Genomic DNA, 17,448 nt, shown 5'->3' on the forward strand with positions numbered 1-17,448 from the left:
AGACCTCGCGACTCGGACGTCTGTAGTTCTGCGATGGGCCAAGGCAAATGGGTTGCTAAAAGAAAAGCACTGTTCGTTTTGTGGGATGGTTCTGGCTGAGGGGTATGTGGACCTGGGACTACATTACAAAAGGACAGAGGGGTGTTGGGATAGACTGTATGTTTCCTTTGTAGAGTATGTGGGACAGATTGTGTTGAAGGCGGATAGGGGTGAGGGTATAAGACGGTAGTTGGGTAGCGAAGTGGGAAGACACGTTAATCCGGGGCAGCACTAGTTGCTATGAGCACCCGTGAGCCCAGTTAGGTAGTGATTTTTGGATTTATGTTTGGGAGGAGTGGTTGTGGGGCGGAATGGTCTGCTGTAGTGTATTTTAGATAGTTTGTTTTTATAGAGCGTGGGGGAGACTGGTCGTATGCCGGTGTTGGCGGTACTAGTATAAATAAAATTAGATTGAATTCTAAGTACTTTTCCTATTTATTACTTTAACAAATCTAAAATACTTTTACGATCTTTATCTATATTGCAACATTATCGTTACGCCAAGGAAAGTCCTTCACGCAGAAGAGTTAGAGAAAACTTACGATAGGCATTTTCAATAGAAGACAAAGGTCTTATACTATCGGTAATGTAGGCAGAGGCCTAGTGCTATCGTAAGACGAAGAAAGCAGGAGAAGAAGAAAAGAAGTATCTTTCCCTGTCGCCAAGAACTAACTATCTGAGAAGAGATCATTATACCCACTAAATTAAACAACCTATCGTATGATACCCAAACAACAAACTTTATGATATAAGTAGGAAGCATTATTATGTTGTGAATACCGAGTACTAGAACAATGTACTAGGAATAGGCATTAAGCGATAGAACAGGCTGAGAAGAGTGGATGAAGTGAGGAGCAGTGAAGACACAAAGTGTGAACATAGGATAGTAGTAGTAGTCAATGTAGTGGCAAGAATGTGTAGAGCAAGTCACGCAATCTAAACCTTAGTAAACTTCATAAGCTTCAGCGAACTAGTGAAGAGAAAAGCTTCAGTTTAATAGAACAACTGTCCTAAACTTGTAGTATATTAACCTCATAATATAAATAAAATATATATAAAGGAACCAGAATTTAACTCAGTAGAGACTTTTATTGAAGTATTATAGGAGGAAAAAAAAAATACTCAAACGTGTAATAGTACTAAAAATTACAATATCCACACTCAGAGATCATGGAGCACTTAGTGATCAGGAAGCACTTGGATATGATGAAATACTCAGAGAGCTGAAAGCACTTAGTAATCAACAAGTACTTGTAGATCTCAATGTAGTTGACAATGATGAAATACCTGTATCTCTAGTACTCAAGGCCTAGATTACTCTTTCTCTAAGATCTAAAATTAGATATTTACGCACTATTGCTCTTTGACCATTTTTGCATAGTGCTGAGAGTGTTCAGCTTCCTCCTAGTACTTTTTTTTCAATTTGCGCTCATCTAGGTACTTCTTCCAACATACAAATACCAGTAGTACAAGTTAAATATAAAAAAAAGACACACCCCCACAAGCCCTGATTGGTAGACCTTTTATATTATTTCTTACTAATCATGCCCAGCTTCTAGCCCATGCCACCCTCTTAGCAGATAATTTTCACAAATCACTCTTCGCAAACACCTAGGAACTGGAAATTTATATGCATGAGCATACACTCTGTCACCTTTTTGACAGCCATACTTACTATTATTGTATAGCTAGGACTAAGCCTTTTTTAACAATAAAACAGAATATAGTATGGTAATTATTTGCAAATACCATTAGTGACTAGAGTGTAGAGGACTGAAATGAGGTGATCTGGACAAATGAATATGCCTTTAATATTAGAGGATTTGCTAGTAACACTTGGGTGATATAAACTGCTTAAGAGGAGTACTTGGAAGACTGCCTTGTACCTAAGTTCTGTAAGATTGAAACAATTATAATATAGGGAAGCATATGCGGAAATCTACAAAGACCACTGGTAGTTTGAAATTGTAAAGAATGGGGAAAATCTATTAATGGAATATCCTATTGTAATCATATTGTCACTCCTTCCCTTTACTCTTTTTGGTGTCAGCTAGGTTTAGAGCGATTTGACTATGCCTACCTGCAGTATCATTACACTCCTGTACGAGGGGGGGGAAGAAAGTAATACGACACCCATGCAACACAAATTCCCATACGGAAACAATATCAACAACATATAGTACTACCATTTTCCACAACTACATTCAATAAATAAAATAAGTAAAGGAGATAAAATTAAAAAATGCTTAGTATTTCCTTAAAGTAAAATAAAAAGAAAATTATAAATCAATAATGAGTTTAGTGCCCTTTTCTTCTAATAACCTCTCTGACCCGCTTTGGCATACTTCTGCAAAGATCCATAAACCTTCCATCAGGAATAGCTTTCCATGCTTCCTCTACAGCTCTGATTAGCTCTTCCTTGCTTGCAACTCTTCCATACTTTTTCCTCAAGTATGTTTCCATATCTCCCTAAATATGTTCAATTAAGTTCAGGTCTGGTGACTGTGGTGGCCAGGGCAATATATCCACCCCATTCCTTTTTCTACACTTTGTAGAATATCTGTGATTAAACTAGTAGTTAGATTATATTCTTAAGTAAGTATTTCTATATCAAAAAACAGAAAATACAATGATTATAAGAAGGTAGAACCTACCCTTTATGCCCTGGTGTACTATCTTCAACAACCCTAGTCCAACCAAATCTCTCTCAACACTCATGCCAGAAAGGAATTAAAACTGGATCCAGAATATACTTAATATACTGATAAGAATATACTTTAACCTTTCCTGGTACTACCACTAGCTTTGACCTCAAATCCCTACAAAAGGCTCCCCATACTATAACTGTCTTTCTTCCTGACTCCTAAACCTCATCAATGCAATTCTGATCATATTCCTCAGAAGGTTCTCTTATCACCCATCCTCTCTGCCCAAATCTAGCTGTAGAGAATGAGAGTTCATCAGTCCCTATGATTCTGGACCAGTCTCTTAGTTTTCAAGCTCTTTTTCTCATATACCAACCAAATCTAATTAGTATATTTTTAGGGTGCAATCCCCATCTAAAATATCTTTTAGTTATGTAAACACTTGAATCTTCATTAAAGTACTTACTTCTTGCGTGGTTTTCTTTTATTTAAATTAAGACTCTTAGCTGCCTTCCTAATTGTCCTAGATGATGCCTTTAATCCCTTCTCTTCTTTAATATCCTCCCAAGAGAGTCTTCTATTTCTTTTATTTTCTTTAATAAAAGACTTTAGATCAAGTAGATCAGACTCCTAGAAGATTGGAGGTCTTCCTGTTCGCTGGTAGTTGGAAGGACTACCTGTTTCCCAATACCATTGATTGATGCGAGCACAGGTACTATGGTGAACTTTAAGGCCTATTTTTTCCTCCAATTCGGCAGCTATCTTTCTGAAAGACTACTCCGCTATTTCTCGGAGAGCAATAATATGGACCTGGTCATCACGCGTGGTTTCCCGCTCGATGTGCTGTCACATCTTCGTCAACCATCGCCGCCGCTCAAGATTTCGAGGACTAATCGCTAAATCATTTAATTTTATTTTTATTTTAACTTTATGTAAATATTTATTTAATTAAACTACTTACACTCACTTCTGCAGGTTCCCTTTACCCTCATAGTGCTTTTCTGAAATGGTTTAGCAGGTGGTAGGGGATATAGTGAGTATTGTAGTGATGGGAGTTGGGAGTAGAGTTGTGATCTTGTGGGAAGCAGTTGCTACTATGTCGTACTACTTCTTTCCCCCCCCTCGTACATTGTGCAATGGTTAATATCCAACATCTTATTAACTTTAACATAATTGGCTAAATATTATATAAGCTTACCACACAGCATCTGACTGACTTCAATATAATTGGCTACCTTTGAAAGTGGCCTGCAAGTTCTCCAGATCTTAAACCCATAGAATATATCTAGCACTTAATAAAGGACCGTATTTACTGTCTCTCTCCTAAGCCAATTACCAATATTCTCCTTCACCAACCTATTTAAGAAGAATGGGATCAGATTACAAGGTACATAATATTCCCTAAATGCGTAAATAAATATTCAATAACTTCTTACTGGGCCCTGCACTAATGAGGAAATTACCTCCTTAACTGCCTTAATGTTGCTATGGATGGAAGCTGTAAAGGCTGTAGCTGGAGGTCATACGTGATATTAGCCAACCAGCCAAGGTATCTTTGGTTGGTTTTTGGTACATGGTAGGCCTTGGACATATGATGGGCCTTGGTATAATGAATTATATTGATATCTCTCTTCAATTTCCAATTTTTTTTCCTTTCTATTACTATTCTTACTTTTATGTTTAATTATTTACGACTTGAGAGCGTTCAATGAAATGGATACTTTTTTTTCACATAATCTCACATAGCATTTGGTGTGTGCAAAGACTTTGCACCGATCTTTGTACTCATGTTACCGGAATTAGTTGTAGGTCACGTGAATTATAATGAGGTGGAATAACTTGTTTTTTATTCTTAGTAACGTCATTTATCACCAACTCTCATTTCCATCTCAAGCGAACCTTTTTTTTTTTTAATTGAGTTTCAGTAGTAAAATAGATACTCTGATAGCAGTCAGAAGTGCTGCTCTCGCACTGTATTTATTTGTAGAGAAATAGTAGATTGAAATTAGCCGTATTCTGAAACTCTATCTAGATATTGCATCACTCTTCTGCTAAGAAACTATCAAGCAGGCAAATACTTTACTAATAGGTTGGCAACAACCAGAACATATCTTGTCACTCTATTATGATAAGATATATACACTCTTTGCGCAATTAGAACCATGGCAGCCAAGTGTAGACAATATGGTCTAAAATCTGGAACGCCCACCACAGTTAGTTGCTAGCTCCAAGGCAGCAGAAGAGCTTCAACATTGAATTCTGCAGGATGAGAAACATCAAGCCATGCCATGGATTGCTGTGGCTCAAGAGATGGGACTTGACATTACACGATCGATATTAGAAAATTTTGTTCACAAAGTTTTGGATATTCATCGCTTTCAGGTAAGCACTAAGCTAAGACTTAATAGCGGTAATAATAGAGAACAAGTGAGATTTGCAACCTGGGCTTAGGAAAAACTTAATCAGTAAGTTGTCTTCATAATTTAAGCAATTTTGTAGGCTAATAGTTAAGGTTTAGGGGGCAATATTCATATTTACAGATGAGACATGGGTAGAGATTAGAGGAAAGCGCCGTCAAAATTGACAATCTCGTCCTCATAGTACCAACCCTTATGACTATGCTAGACCTAAACAGAAGACTATCGTTACAGTGATGTTTTGAGGAGCTATAGCTGATGGGTATAAATCTGTTGGCTATATTTGGGAGAAGGAGGAGGAGGAGGAGGAGGAGAAATGATAGATTGGTAGAGGAGAAAAGGGCTAAAGATCAAGCAGCTGTTGATGAAAAGTGACGGCAAGCTTTAATACCCAGTACAGAAGAGTATCAACAGCTTCAGGAAATCCATTATAAGATTGTCCATAGTCCTTGAACTGCGAAAGGCCGCCAATATCCTCGTCCTGGTCCAGAGCGTATTTGGAAATTCAGAAAAATTGAATGGAAAGACACAGCCGATGGTATTGATTGGATACAATATCTTGAGCATATCTTATATCCTTACCTCTATTCTTTTTTAAAACAAATCAGGAATGACAATCCTGATAAAGAGGTTTGGCTTGTTGAAGACAATGCTCTAGGGTACAGGGGAGCAATTATAAATGATCTGTGCTGGATTGAAGAAATGGATAGCTGCGGTATCTATTGCTATTAGTGGCCGGAAAACTCTCCTAACCTGAATGAAATTGAGAAGGTGTGAAATGTTTTTAAAGATTCAATTGCTAGTAAAGAACCTTTTATTGGAACAGACAAGGCTACAATTGATAAGATTAAGGGTATTATGATACAGGAATGGGCAAGGCTTTCTATGATTTCTATTTATGAACGCTGTAGTGATTGTAAAAACAAGCTCGAACTTGTAATCGAAAATGGAGGACAGAACAACTTCAATGGATAGGGTTAAATTGTCCTGAATCTATTGACTTTCTTTATTTCTCTCTTTTTCTAAGTGTTTTGGCATTCTGGATTTCTGTTACAAAATAATTCAATTCTCAAGATCAATGCTCACTACCAACACTCACAATTAGTACCTATGGTAATACTCTCTGTTCTCATATTCATTAACAGAGCCATATTCACGTGACCTATGACTAATTCCGGCGAGATGAGTACATGGATGGTACTGGTACTCAGGCAGACCGGTCAAGCTTCTCTTCCGCTATTTTCCTGACCCAGCTTTTCACCTTCCTGTTTGGAAAGGTAGTGGTGGTCGTCAACACCACGCTCTACCACCTCATGATTCTCTCTCTCTCCTGTCCTGAACTTTGGAAGCTTCAAAAGCCTGGACACCAAACCTCATCGTGAGGCTAAACGAAATTTTCACCTCCCTTGTTACAAACATAACTTGGCACGTAAAATGGCTTTCACATGACTCATGATTATGAGTCATAGGTATGTTATTGTTTTACGCATATGACTCATTTGAATCATATGACTTATTATGTTATGTTTCACACATGACTCGATTATGAATCATGGGACGTGCGCTTGGCAAGTATGCCTTACAAGGGTGCCTGGCGGGTAAGCCTTGCACATATGATTTATATTTTGCACATGACCTCGTTATGAGGTCACAGGTTTTGTGCATATGACTCATTCAAGTCATATGACTTGTTTATTGTGTTAAGATTGGTTTATGAGTTTTCACACATGACCTTACTATGAGGTCATGAGTTTTGAGATTGTGACCACTTTGTCACATTATTAGTTTGTTATGATTTGGTTTCGCACATGTAACCACTTTGGGTCACATGACTACGGACGGGAAGAACACTATATAAGGAAGCCAATATGGCTGAGAAGAATAGGTTCTTCACACTTTGTTCTAAGTACTTTTCCTCGTCCTTGCCGTCGCTTCGCCCCGAGCGTTTCTTTCGCCATCATGATGGGCCTTGATGTCTTAGATTCTGGGGGAGATATCTGAGTTCGCTCAGCAGTTCCTGGAGTTTTTGGTGTTGAGGACTGTTAGGTGTTGTGTAGCGGATAACTTGTTTGAGTCTCGTTTCGTTGGGTTGGTTATTTCATGATACTAGCACTTCGAGCACTTCATCATGGTCGCATACGAGCCCCTTTCAGTAAAATGTCTACGGCTTCCTGTCTATCGTCTACTCGCAGGTTTGGCGTTCAATTGGGGGGATTGAACATTGTGTTTGGGGGGATCACCCATGTCGTTCTTTGGGCCAGCTCATGTCTTTTGTTGGGTTTTAATGGAGTCCTTAGTTCTCGCGATACAAAATGCCCTTGGGTTAGACTGGTGACCTTTCCAAGTATCAACTCGTTGTACCGGCCGCATCATCCCTCAGGTGGCAGGGCGGCACCCGCCCAGCCCCTCTTCATTACGTTTTCGTTTCTACGGTCGGAATTCTATGATGTTGTTTATCGCCGTTCTCTTGGAGCTTTTGTCCTTGCGGCATTTACGGTGATTCAGTCAGGCGTCTGCTTCTCGCATTTGTGGGGATGGCTTTGACCCTGAAAACTCTTACCCCCTGGTGTGGTTATTGTTACTGCCTGGGGTGGTGTGAGACGATTGGCTGCCAGGCACTCGTGTTGTCTGTGCGTTTAGGTGGTTCAGTTGTGGTCTGGGGCTTGCGGCTTCACCCATTGCAAGTGGGGCCTACCTTCTGCTTGTCTGCTTCTGTTCGCTCGCTCTCCCCCTTCTTATTGCGTCGGTTGGGGATGCCTCTTGCCCATCGTTAGGTCCGTGCCTGTTGCCGGGCCTGTAGGGCTGGCTTTGGCTGGTCCTGCTTACCTTTTTTCTGGTTCGGTTGAACCTCAGTTTGGCTGGGCTGAATGGTGTGGCTCCTGCTGGTGCCTTAGGGTATTGGTGCTGCCTCCTTTGTGGCTCCCGGCTTTGGCTGGTGGGCTCCCCTCAGCTATATGGAGTCGAGGGTTGTGGCTCTGTTGGCATGGCCAAGACCAGTGGCTGCCTGATGGGGTTAGGTATAGCTGTCTTGTGGCTGTCGGATGGTTGATCTGTCTGAGGGACTGAGGGGGCTGGATGGGCTCTGTGGCGCCTGGTGTGTGGGGCTTGGGGGGGGCTGATTGGGGGGGGAGAGGCACCTGCGGGCACCGGTCGTCCCTGTATCAGGTTGGGCGAGGTCTAATTATGTGTTTCCGGTCCGGCTTGGGCTGTTGGGCGAAGCTGCTAAGTGCTGTAAGGCTCCCCGATGAACCGGTTGGCTAATGGCCACCTGTGCGAATAGTGGGTTGCGACCACCTGATTAGACTTGTTTGGGTTCTGCATGCTGGGTGTTGTGGGGTTTGTTTGGTTTCTTTGGTTTAGCAATGGGCATGGCTGGCGAGGACAAGGCACTATGGGTGGGAGATAGGCCCCACTGGCCGTTTAGGTCTGTCACCAACTCTATGTATTTCTTTTGTTTATATGTTTGTTTTGGGGGACAGTCAGCAGGTATACCTCCTCCTCACTACTACTCTCTTCGGAGGCACTTGGCAAAGTGGGTTCATAGGATCAACGGCCGAGTATGCGGATGTGAGAGGTGGACATGTTGATCACCTCCTCTCTGCTATTGTGTCACCTGTAGTATTAGTTTGTGTGTGTTTTGTTGGTTTTCTACTGTGGAGGAGGTTTTGCGGGACGGTATTCAGGCCGGATGGTAGTGATTTTATATTTGTTGGGCGAGGAATTTGGTTGGGTCGGTCTCTTGCTCGGCTTCGGCTACACTTGGTGCTGGTTGGCTTCATACTAGAGGGGCTACGGACTTGGACCGGAGAGGGTGCTGGGTTGTTTGATGGTCTTGTAATTAGTTCTTGTGTGGGCATGACTCGAGGATGGCAGGTGCAGGGCCGTAGACTTAGTTAGCCTACGATTAGTGGTATACCAGTTAGCGGTATCCCTATGCCGGTAGGGGCTCGTCATATGCCAGTGTTGGCGGTACGAGTTTAAATAAAATTAGATTGACTTTTAAGTACTTTTCCTACTTATTACTTTAACGAATATAAAATACCTTTACGATCTTTATCTTTATTGCAACATTATCGTTACGCCAAGGAAAGCTCTTCATGAAGAAGTGTTAGAGAAAGCTTACAATAGGCATTCCCGATAGAAGACAGAGGTCTTGTACCATTGGCAACGTAGGCAGAGGCCTAGTGCTATCGTAAGACTAAGGAAAGAAACATAAGAAGAAGAGATGTATCGTTCTCCATCACCAAGAACTAACTATCCAAGGAGGGATCGTTACACCCCTCTGGTGTTGGACTTTGGTACCTCTACCGGATAGTGGATCCTGTCCTCCTCCTCCCTATGGTAGCCACCTCGGCTAAGCTGTGTGAGGTTGCGACTACTCCTCCACCCTACTGGGTTCTTTTACTCGGTCGGGTTTACTACTTTACCGATGTCTGGGTTACTCGGTAACACATGGTTAGTATTGTACTGCCTCCAGTCATGCCCCTGTCCAACTAGCCATATGTGATCTCTCCACTAGGGACTGGCACGTCCAGGTCGGTTGCCTTCATCACACAAAGCAAATGCATCATGGTTCTCCCCTATATTCCTAACTGCTAGCCAAGATTGGACCAGTTGAAAAATAGGGAATGTGGTTTATCAAGGTGGTTTCCTTTGTTGGGTTTCTTTTGTGTTTCCTTTCTTAAGAGAATATGGTATGGGTTTTCTTGTTAGCTCCTGCCAGTCCTGTTTTGTGCTTTTTTTGTTTTGTGCAGAAGGAGCTTTCATGGGGGTGAATGTGCGGTTGGTCCCATACCAGAGGGACTTAGGCTGGCTTGTTTTCCCCTAGGCCTGTGGAGGTTTTTGACCAGCATGTCTAAGGACTAAATCAGGGGTATGGGGCGGTTATTGCAGAGGTGCCCTTGTATCTAGGATCCATGCTTTAGCCGGACTGTGCTCTTATAGTGGAGGTTTGCACCTTTAAGCAAATAGATTCTACTATTTAACAAAAAAAAAAAAAACTCAGACAGACCGGTGCTCATAGATTAACTTAAATTAACACACGTCTCGGCTCACTCAAAGTTGCGGCTCAACGGTAAATTTAGAGGTACTCTACGAGTAGGGCAAAGGGTACAAGGGGACTAACTAGAAATGACGTGTTATTCCGTCATCACTGACTTCATTTCAACCAACCTCTCAATTGGTAGAAGCCAAATGGTCTAGAGTAGACTACTCGTACCGACAACCTGCTCGAAAACTGTGCTCGAGTAGACTGTAACCTATCATACTCGTAGACTACTCGAGCAGCTAAACACCTTCCCGGTCAATTGGCGCTGCAGGCTATGTACGATATCTACTCTACAAACAAGACCTTTTCCACGTATTTGTCCAAGTTTCTTTCCTCACTACTTTCCGGTGCCCAAGATGCCTAGAGTGCGGAATCCAGTACGTAGAGGTGGTACGGCATCCCGCTGTTAGAGTTTTGGTAGTCTAACGTTACCGCACTCGTACTCGAGTACAATGTATCTCGGCTAATGCTCCTGCCGTGCTGGCAGGGATTACTGCTGTGGTACTGTACTCGTACTGGTGATTCGCGGCTTGTGATTCTAAATCCCACTATGCCCCACTGCCGGCCGAGCGATATGGTGGCGATTACCATCGGGGAAGGAGGGTTGGGAAGGTTGGATAAATTTATCATGCTGCGGGAGAACTGGGTGTTGACAATGGCCGATACTCGTAGTCTACGAGTACTCGAGCACGGTACCCACTCGTAATTGGAAGGGATCGGATGACTGCATAGACTGAGAAAAAAAACATTCCAGGAATCAAGGCAGGAGAATGGATATGATACCGGGGGACATACCGGTATCATAGCTTACGTCTTTCTGCCACCCCACCATCCCATGGCCCACCACCCCACCCTTCCATAGCCCACCGTCCCGCCACAGGTACAGTACCTACTCGAGTATATATTACTCCTCACCTCCTCCTCCCCCTTTCCCATCCCATATTTACGCTCATCACTACAGAGAAGCAACCAACTCATCACTCACCAGAGAGGAATATAAAAAATACCCATATTGCTGCTTAAGTTGTCTGCTTCTTTTTGAACCTCGATCATGGGGACTGTAACCAACGCAGCGACCGCCGCTGCAAGCACTGTCCAGCGAGCCATTTTCGGTAGCCGGGCTGCCCGCGATGAGAGCACTTCTCATGACGATGACCCTCAACATATTGGCAGAAGCACTGCAGAGGCCAGCACAGTCATCGACGAACCCCACCAATCTCGCGAGACCACTACCGACTCCGACCCTTTTCGTCATTCCACGGATGCACCGGAACATGACACCTCTTTCCCATACAGCCAGCGTGATAGGAATGAGCTGAGTGCCGGTTCTACAGAGTATAATACCAATTCCTCGGCTTTCAGCGAGGACCTGCCCGAGGCCGCAGATCATAAGCCTAACAACCCGCCCACCGGCGACGCGGATAATGTCAGTAGTCTTGGTGGGAAGGATGCTTTGAAGGTGCATCATGGGGAGCTAGGGAATCGAAGCACTCTCGGAGGGACAGAGTCGGGGAGCACGCGTAATCACTCGGCACCACTGGGCAAGACTGAGCTTGGAACCAAATGGCTCAGCAATCAACCCTCCGGTGGCTTGGGAAAGCCTGAGCTTGGGAAGATGGAGCCGGTGAAGGACAACCACTCCGCCGATGGAATTTCGCTTGGGAAGACCGAGAATAACAGCACGGACTTAGGAAAGGCTGAAGGCAAAACGGAGTTTGGTAAAACAGAATTTGCCAAATCTGCGCAAAGCAAGACTGAGCTTGGTAACTTTTCCGACCATTCAACCAACTCTAACCGTAACGCCAATACCTCTGATTCTCTCGCTGGCGATAGCGGGAGAAAGGAGCTCGAACCCGGCCACGGAACCGGAATTCCTCACACATCTGACTTGAATGCCAGCTCCAAGCTCGGTTCCGACTTTATTAGCAAGCCAATTTCTACGAACGAAACCGCTGGGCAATCACACCTATCTCGGCCTTCAGCTGCTTCGACCACCGACGAAGCCCCAAGAATTGTGGCGGGGGTGATTGGAGGAGGGCCAGGAGCAGCAATCGAACCTTCGGCCGGTGCTCAACCAACTCACGAGCAACAGAGTACCGACAAGTCCCTCGAGGAGCCTTCCAGTTCCGGTGATTGCTCCAGTGCTGCTGCTCCCAATATGGGTGGTCTGAAGCCCCTCGGTAGTGGCATGAAGCTTGATAACGGAAGCCACGGCGAAGGAACTGGCGAAAAGTACGAGAAGTCCACTGGGCTAGCAGCTGACGGTGGTGACTTTGACGCTACCCGTCCCGGTGCTGGGAGGGAAGCAGAGTAAGTCGTTCAACGCGTGTATTCGATTGGGATTCATTTTAATGTTTCAAAAGCCGTCTTCTAGAAGAAAAGGGTATTCATAGAGCTGCGAGAGGTTCCACCAACCTGGAGGAGGAGAGGGCTAAGAAGCGCCATGGCCTCCATGATAAGGCCCCAGGTGAATCTCAGGGATCTGGTAGTGAACATAAGGGGCTCACAACAAAGATCAAGGGTAAGTCACCTCTTGTATTATAAGGTACTGCAGCTGAGACAGCGCTAACGGTTTCCTCAGAGAAACTTCACTTTGGTCACCATTAAAATTTAATCAAACCCCTCACGGACAAGCGATTGATGAATAAGGGCAATCGCTCGTTTTATTTATTTTTGATGTCTTTTTTTTCTCCTGTACTTTTACGGTGGCTATTCTCACTAGTAGTATCATGATTCATGATTGCTGGGGTCTTGCTTTAAACAAAGTTTGATGGCAACTAACTGCCTTGGAAAAAGCCGGATTTCCTGTAATAAGCTTGATCCAGTTCCGCCCTAACTTATGGTACTTATACCGGTACTTTAGGATACGCGTGCACTATGGCGATCACAGACTCTCAGATGGAACCATTGGCAACGGTCCTACAGCATAGGAATCACAAGTAGATATCAATGATGTCTCGTTCTGTAGACTGCCATTCCAGACATCATCCGAACTCACTCGGTATGTGTTGTGCGTGTCCCTTTGCGCTTCAGGAGCGGAGTTGAGTCCGTCAGCCCTGGTTTGTTTCGACATCCTTAACGAAATAAACACCTAACCGAGTATCGTAAGCAGCCAAATCTCACTCGATCAAGCTTTCTCTCGTGTCCGAGAAAACGGATAATTTACCCACGCAGCAGGATGCGGCACACTGCTCGAGTAGCTGAGGGTCATCAAAACCGCACTCCCCTCTTTCTATGGCACTCCCCCAGATCGGGGTGCCGTAATGGGCTGACGAGAAAAAAAATGCGGCATCAAGCGCAGGGCTGAGATGTGCAGGTCTCGCTCACGTAAAAATTAGCGGGAAGATTATTTGGGCATGATAATATTATGATAACCGTATAGCGGGCCAGGCAAAAGGGCATATAACCTGTCAGTTTGGGATCCACAGTTACAAGTACCATACCCTTGTGGCGAGACGGCTTATTACTAAGGTTCTTAATCCATGCACTTTGTGTCCTGTTAAAGTTTCCTACTTCCAGCACGCATCCCCCATTTTTGGATTCCATCTTCCCACTTATTAACTTAAGCTTGATTCTCCGGCCTCTCTTTACCATAGAACAATTTCCCCCCCAAACTCGCCCACCATTCGGAAACACAATTATCCTAGCCATTTCAGGAAAATGGCTCGACCTAATGGATGTAGGAACGATGATGATGTGGAGAATAACACCTCCCCCCCTCTGCGAATCATCGTACCGAAATCTCCATTGAGCATCCACCGACCCAGCACCTCGCGCTTCCGTCTCCGCCGGGCGGGAACGGTCCTCGCGTCGGCGAAATACCAGGACGAAGCTCCCGGGCAGGAGCCGGGCCTCGGTCCCGACGAGGTATTGGATGCGAGAGTTAACCTTCATACGACCTGTGGGATCACCGTTGTGGACTTTTCAGAGAGTGACATATTGCAGACGGAGCTGGGAAACGTGCAGCTTATTGAGTTTTTGAAGGAACCGAGGAAGGAGTGGGTTGATGTGCGGTGGATCAATTGTAATGGACTTTCGTGGGATGTTATTCAAGCTTTGGCAAAGTATAGAAATTTGCATCGGCTCGGTAGGTTTTGCTCTGTGATTAGGGGGGGAGGGTTGGGCTAATTCCGGATTGTGAGGGTAGCGATCGAGGATTTGATGAACACTAGGACGAGAACTAAATGTGATTGGTTGGTTCCTTGGTTCCCATTTTCGCTATCTCGCGGGATGTTTGAGTTGGCGCTGACTTGGGATGGATAGGTATTCGGACCAGGCTTTTCGTTAGTACTTCTACTATGGGATACCTGGGTGGAATAAAACTAATTTTTGAGCCCTGAAGTTGTTTTGCCGTTGGTTAAATTGATCCATTCAGAAGATGGCAATAATTCTTATCCCTTTACCCCCTCTGGTAGTACTAACTGTGCCTCTAGCTGAGGACTGCGGAAATGCTCCGACTGTAAATCCAGACGGAAGCACGATTGGGAAAATCACGACACTACAGGAGTACTACGGTGGACCGAACAAAGAGAGAATAGAGTGAGCTTGTTAACGCGGGGGATTAAGCCTGTGCTGACAACCAAAGGTACATGGAGAAATACTCCAGTCTATCATCAAAGGGGCTTCGCGTCTCGGTAGAGCAGGTATCAATGTTCTTAACAGAAGATGGGACGATCATCAGCTTCTTTGAGAACTCGGCGGATGATATCGAGTATGCTCCGCTCCCTTGGTACAGATTGCAGGGTAGCGAAATAACACGCCTGCAGACCACCAATCCTCCAAAGACTCGAATCTCGAAACACTATTCTCCGCTCTGCGTGCGATGGATCAATGATACTACAGGCAATTGTAGCCACCCCCTCTTTGCTACTATTAGGCTAGTGAATAGCATGATAACCTATGAACTAGGTTGACGCTATAATCGATCTCGCCTTCCCCGTGATCCAAGCCTACCAGGACACCATAGCAGAATTGGAACTGAACGTCTTGACTGACCCATCTGTGGAGCAATCCCGGGAACTGTACATCCTAACTAGCGAGCTGTCTCTGCTAAAAAGCACAATCTCTCCAATCGTCGGTCTTGTTTCCTCCCTCAGGGACCACGGAAAAGGCTACTCTGCCACAAAAAGCCTAAAGGGTGTCGAAGTTAGTGAGCTTACAAAAACCTACCTTGGCGATGTAGATGACCACCTACTTCTTCTCATAGATGTAGCCCTCTCCCAAGTATCTTCATATAGTAGCGAGCACAAGCTAATGGGCACAGAACCTCGAAACCATGAAACGTGCAGCAGACAACATGATTGATCTAATATTCAACACTATCGGCATGACGCAAAACGAGTCGATGAAGACCCTAACTCTCGTCACAATCGTCTTCCTACCTATGTCCTTCCTGACAGGATACTTTGGAATGAATTTCGAGGACTTCCCGGGAATCCGGAATTCTGACAGGTTCTTTTGGAAGATTGCCGGTCCGGTGCTTGGGGTCACGATTTTGTTTCTACTAAATGGCATTGTCGGGAAGAGCGTCAGGCAGAAGTGGAGGAAGAGGGGGATTAGGGTTGCGAGGGAGAGGAGGGTTAAACTTATGGGGGGCGGTGGTGGTAGGGGGGGGCAGGGTTAGGTGGCGGGCTGGTATCATAGAAATGGAGAATGGGGAGGAGGGGGAATTTATGGTATCATAATATTATCATAGATGAAGGAGGACGTTGATCGGTTATTCATGGTTTGGGCCTAGGATATTTTTTTAGCTGGGATCGAGGAAACTTTTTGTTTGGGGTTTGGACGTTTTAACCTTTTTATTTTTTTTATTTCTTCGAGTTCGGGATTTTGATGGGATCGTATGTCTATCATATTGTTTGTTTTTAAACACGCATATGCCAAAACTATTGTAACATTGGTCAAGCCATGTTGTGACCCACTACTAGTATTGTAGTAGGATACGCTTTTTGGAGCGCTTCATCACCAAACTGTGATACAGAATTACTCCACCACCATACATATACTGCCAACCCAGCGTAGACGAGTGATACCCAGTGACACCAAAGCACCAAAGACGACCTTCCCATCACAAAGCCCCGAATCACGTGCAGCCATCCCTTACCTCGCCCCCCACCAAGCCCCAGAAGCCTCTGTGGGATAACGGTGTGGTAGGGTAGTCCCGAGCGAGTAGGACAAAGTTGAACAAGTTATGATAGTCTGACACGCATGTGGGAAAATCCCGCAAGTGTGCATTTGGAAGCTCGCCTCCCCCCCTTCCAGGAAGGACGGACGTGTTGGTTGGTTAGTTGGTAAGGGATAGTGTGGACGGATATCCTCGCTTTTACTCGAGTAGAATCCGCGCCGTGACGTACCGCACTCTGTTTTGGGAGTGGCTATGGTGCGTGATGTCCTGCTAGACTTTGGTTGGGGAGTTGTGTTGGGGAGTACTGTACCGGTATCGGGTATGGTAGGGAGGGTGTAGCGTTTATATATATAAGGTGTGCTTACGGCTCTCTCGATGTGGTATCATAGTGGAAACCGTAGGTTGTTTTGTTTTGTTCCGCAGGAAGATGCTTTTTTCATTTTTTTTTTTCAGTTGGGATGGCAGGACGTGAAAAGTTGTGAGGTAATTAGTCTAATGGTGGGGTGTGTTAGCCTGAGTGATGTCTGGTGATGTTCTTGATGGAATGGGATGTGCTTAAGAGTATGATACGTATGATACCGGTAAATTACCATAAGTTACTGTGGGGTGTTGGAGAGTGGATCAACTTCTTGGCGAATGTGCTGTGAAATAAGCTTTTCTAGGGGGTTCTGGGAAACGTGCTCAAGTATGATATTGGACATTTGAATTATGCCTGAATCCTCACCGTATGATACATACATAGAATTTTCTGCAAAAACAAAATCCTTCGAATTAGCCTCAAAAAAAAAGGGCATACCTCCTACAGTATTTCGTCCTTCCTACCAGTAGTGTTGGGTGGGTGTTAATTGGGATTTTCGGATTTCTAAATTTAAAAAATTTGGTGGTGCACTTCTGTGTACTGTGCTTGTATGATAGCTGATTTCGCCTCCAAGTCCAATACGTTAGTGGTTTAGGTAGATATTACCCCCCCCCCCTTTGGGTACTCGTAGGTTCTCGTTACGATGACTCGAATGACCGTATTAGGGAGGTTTTGCTAAGACGCTCGTAACTTGAACTTTCCTTATGACCACAGCAATAGTACTAACCTTTCCACATGTGCGATAGTGCTCGGTGGCTCGACTTTGCACAGTGTTAAGAACAGTTCTTAAATAAGACAGCCATAAAGTGGTTGTGTTT

The 17,448-nt window shown here is 44.4% G+C and overlaps 3 protein-coding genes; 2 read left to right on the forward strand and 1 right to left on the reverse strand.

Moving 5' to 3' along the window:
• Positions 1 to 10,388: 10,388 nt before the first annotated feature.
• GSTUM_00010154001 (uncharacterized protein) lies at positions 10,389 to 10,952 on the reverse strand (the record flags this gene model as incomplete). XM_002841097.2 has 1 exon in its annotated part: positions 10,389 to 10,952. One exon carries the CDS (start codon positions 10,950 to 10,952, stop codon positions 10,509 to 10,511), a length of 444 nt encoding a protein of 147 aa, XP_002841143.1. The 3' UTR covers positions 10,389 to 10,508.
• A 148-nt stretch (positions 10,953 to 11,100) lies between these two features.
• Positions 11,101 to 12,980, forward strand: GSTUM_00010155001 (uncharacterized protein). XM_002841098.2 has 3 exons: positions 11,101 to 12,458; positions 12,512 to 12,669; positions 12,730 to 12,980. The coding sequence occupies exons 1-3, from the start codon at positions 11,200 to 11,202 to the stop codon at positions 12,753 to 12,755; spliced, it is 1,443 nt and encodes a 480-aa protein (XP_002841144.1). The 5' UTR covers positions 11,101 to 11,199; the 3' UTR covers positions 12,756 to 12,980.
• A 718-nt stretch (positions 12,981 to 13,698) lies between these two features.
• On the forward strand, positions 13,699 to 15,771 carry GSTUM_00010156001 (uncharacterized protein; the record flags this gene model as incomplete). XM_002841099.2 has 10 exons in its annotated part: positions 13,699 to 14,235; positions 14,296 to 14,341; positions 14,412 to 14,431; positions 14,491 to 14,559; positions 14,582 to 14,687; positions 14,734 to 14,859; positions 14,915 to 14,996; positions 15,057 to 15,169; positions 15,245 to 15,356; positions 15,412 to 15,771. The coding sequence occupies exons 1-10, from the start codon at positions 13,809 to 13,811 to the stop codon at positions 15,769 to 15,771; spliced, it is 1,461 nt and encodes a 486-aa protein (XP_002841145.1). The 5' UTR covers positions 13,699 to 13,808.
• Positions 15,772 to 17,448: the final 1,677 nt, after the last annotated feature.

This window comes from Tuber melanosporum (assembly GCF_000151645.1).
Source record: "Tuber melanosporum whole genome shotgun sequence assembly, scaffold_67, strain Mel28".
NCBI lineage: Eukaryota > Fungi > Ascomycota > Pezizomycetes > Pezizales > Tuberaceae > Tuber > Tuber melanosporum.

Bases quoted from the DNA above. Each gene is read 5' to 3' on its own strand.
- GSTUM_00010155001 (XM_002841098.2), top strand. From the start codon at position 11,200: ATGGGGACTGTAACCAACGCAGCGACCGCCGCTGCAAGCACTGTCCAG. The intron at 12,459-12,511 runs GTAAGTCGTTCA...ATGTTTCAAAAG, and splicing joins GGTGCTGGGAGGGAAGCAGA to CCGTCTTCTAGAAGAAAAGG. The intron at 12,670-12,729 runs GTAAGTCACCTC...CGGTTTCCTCAG, and splicing joins GCTCACAACAAAGATCAAGG to AGAAACTTCACTTTGGTCAC.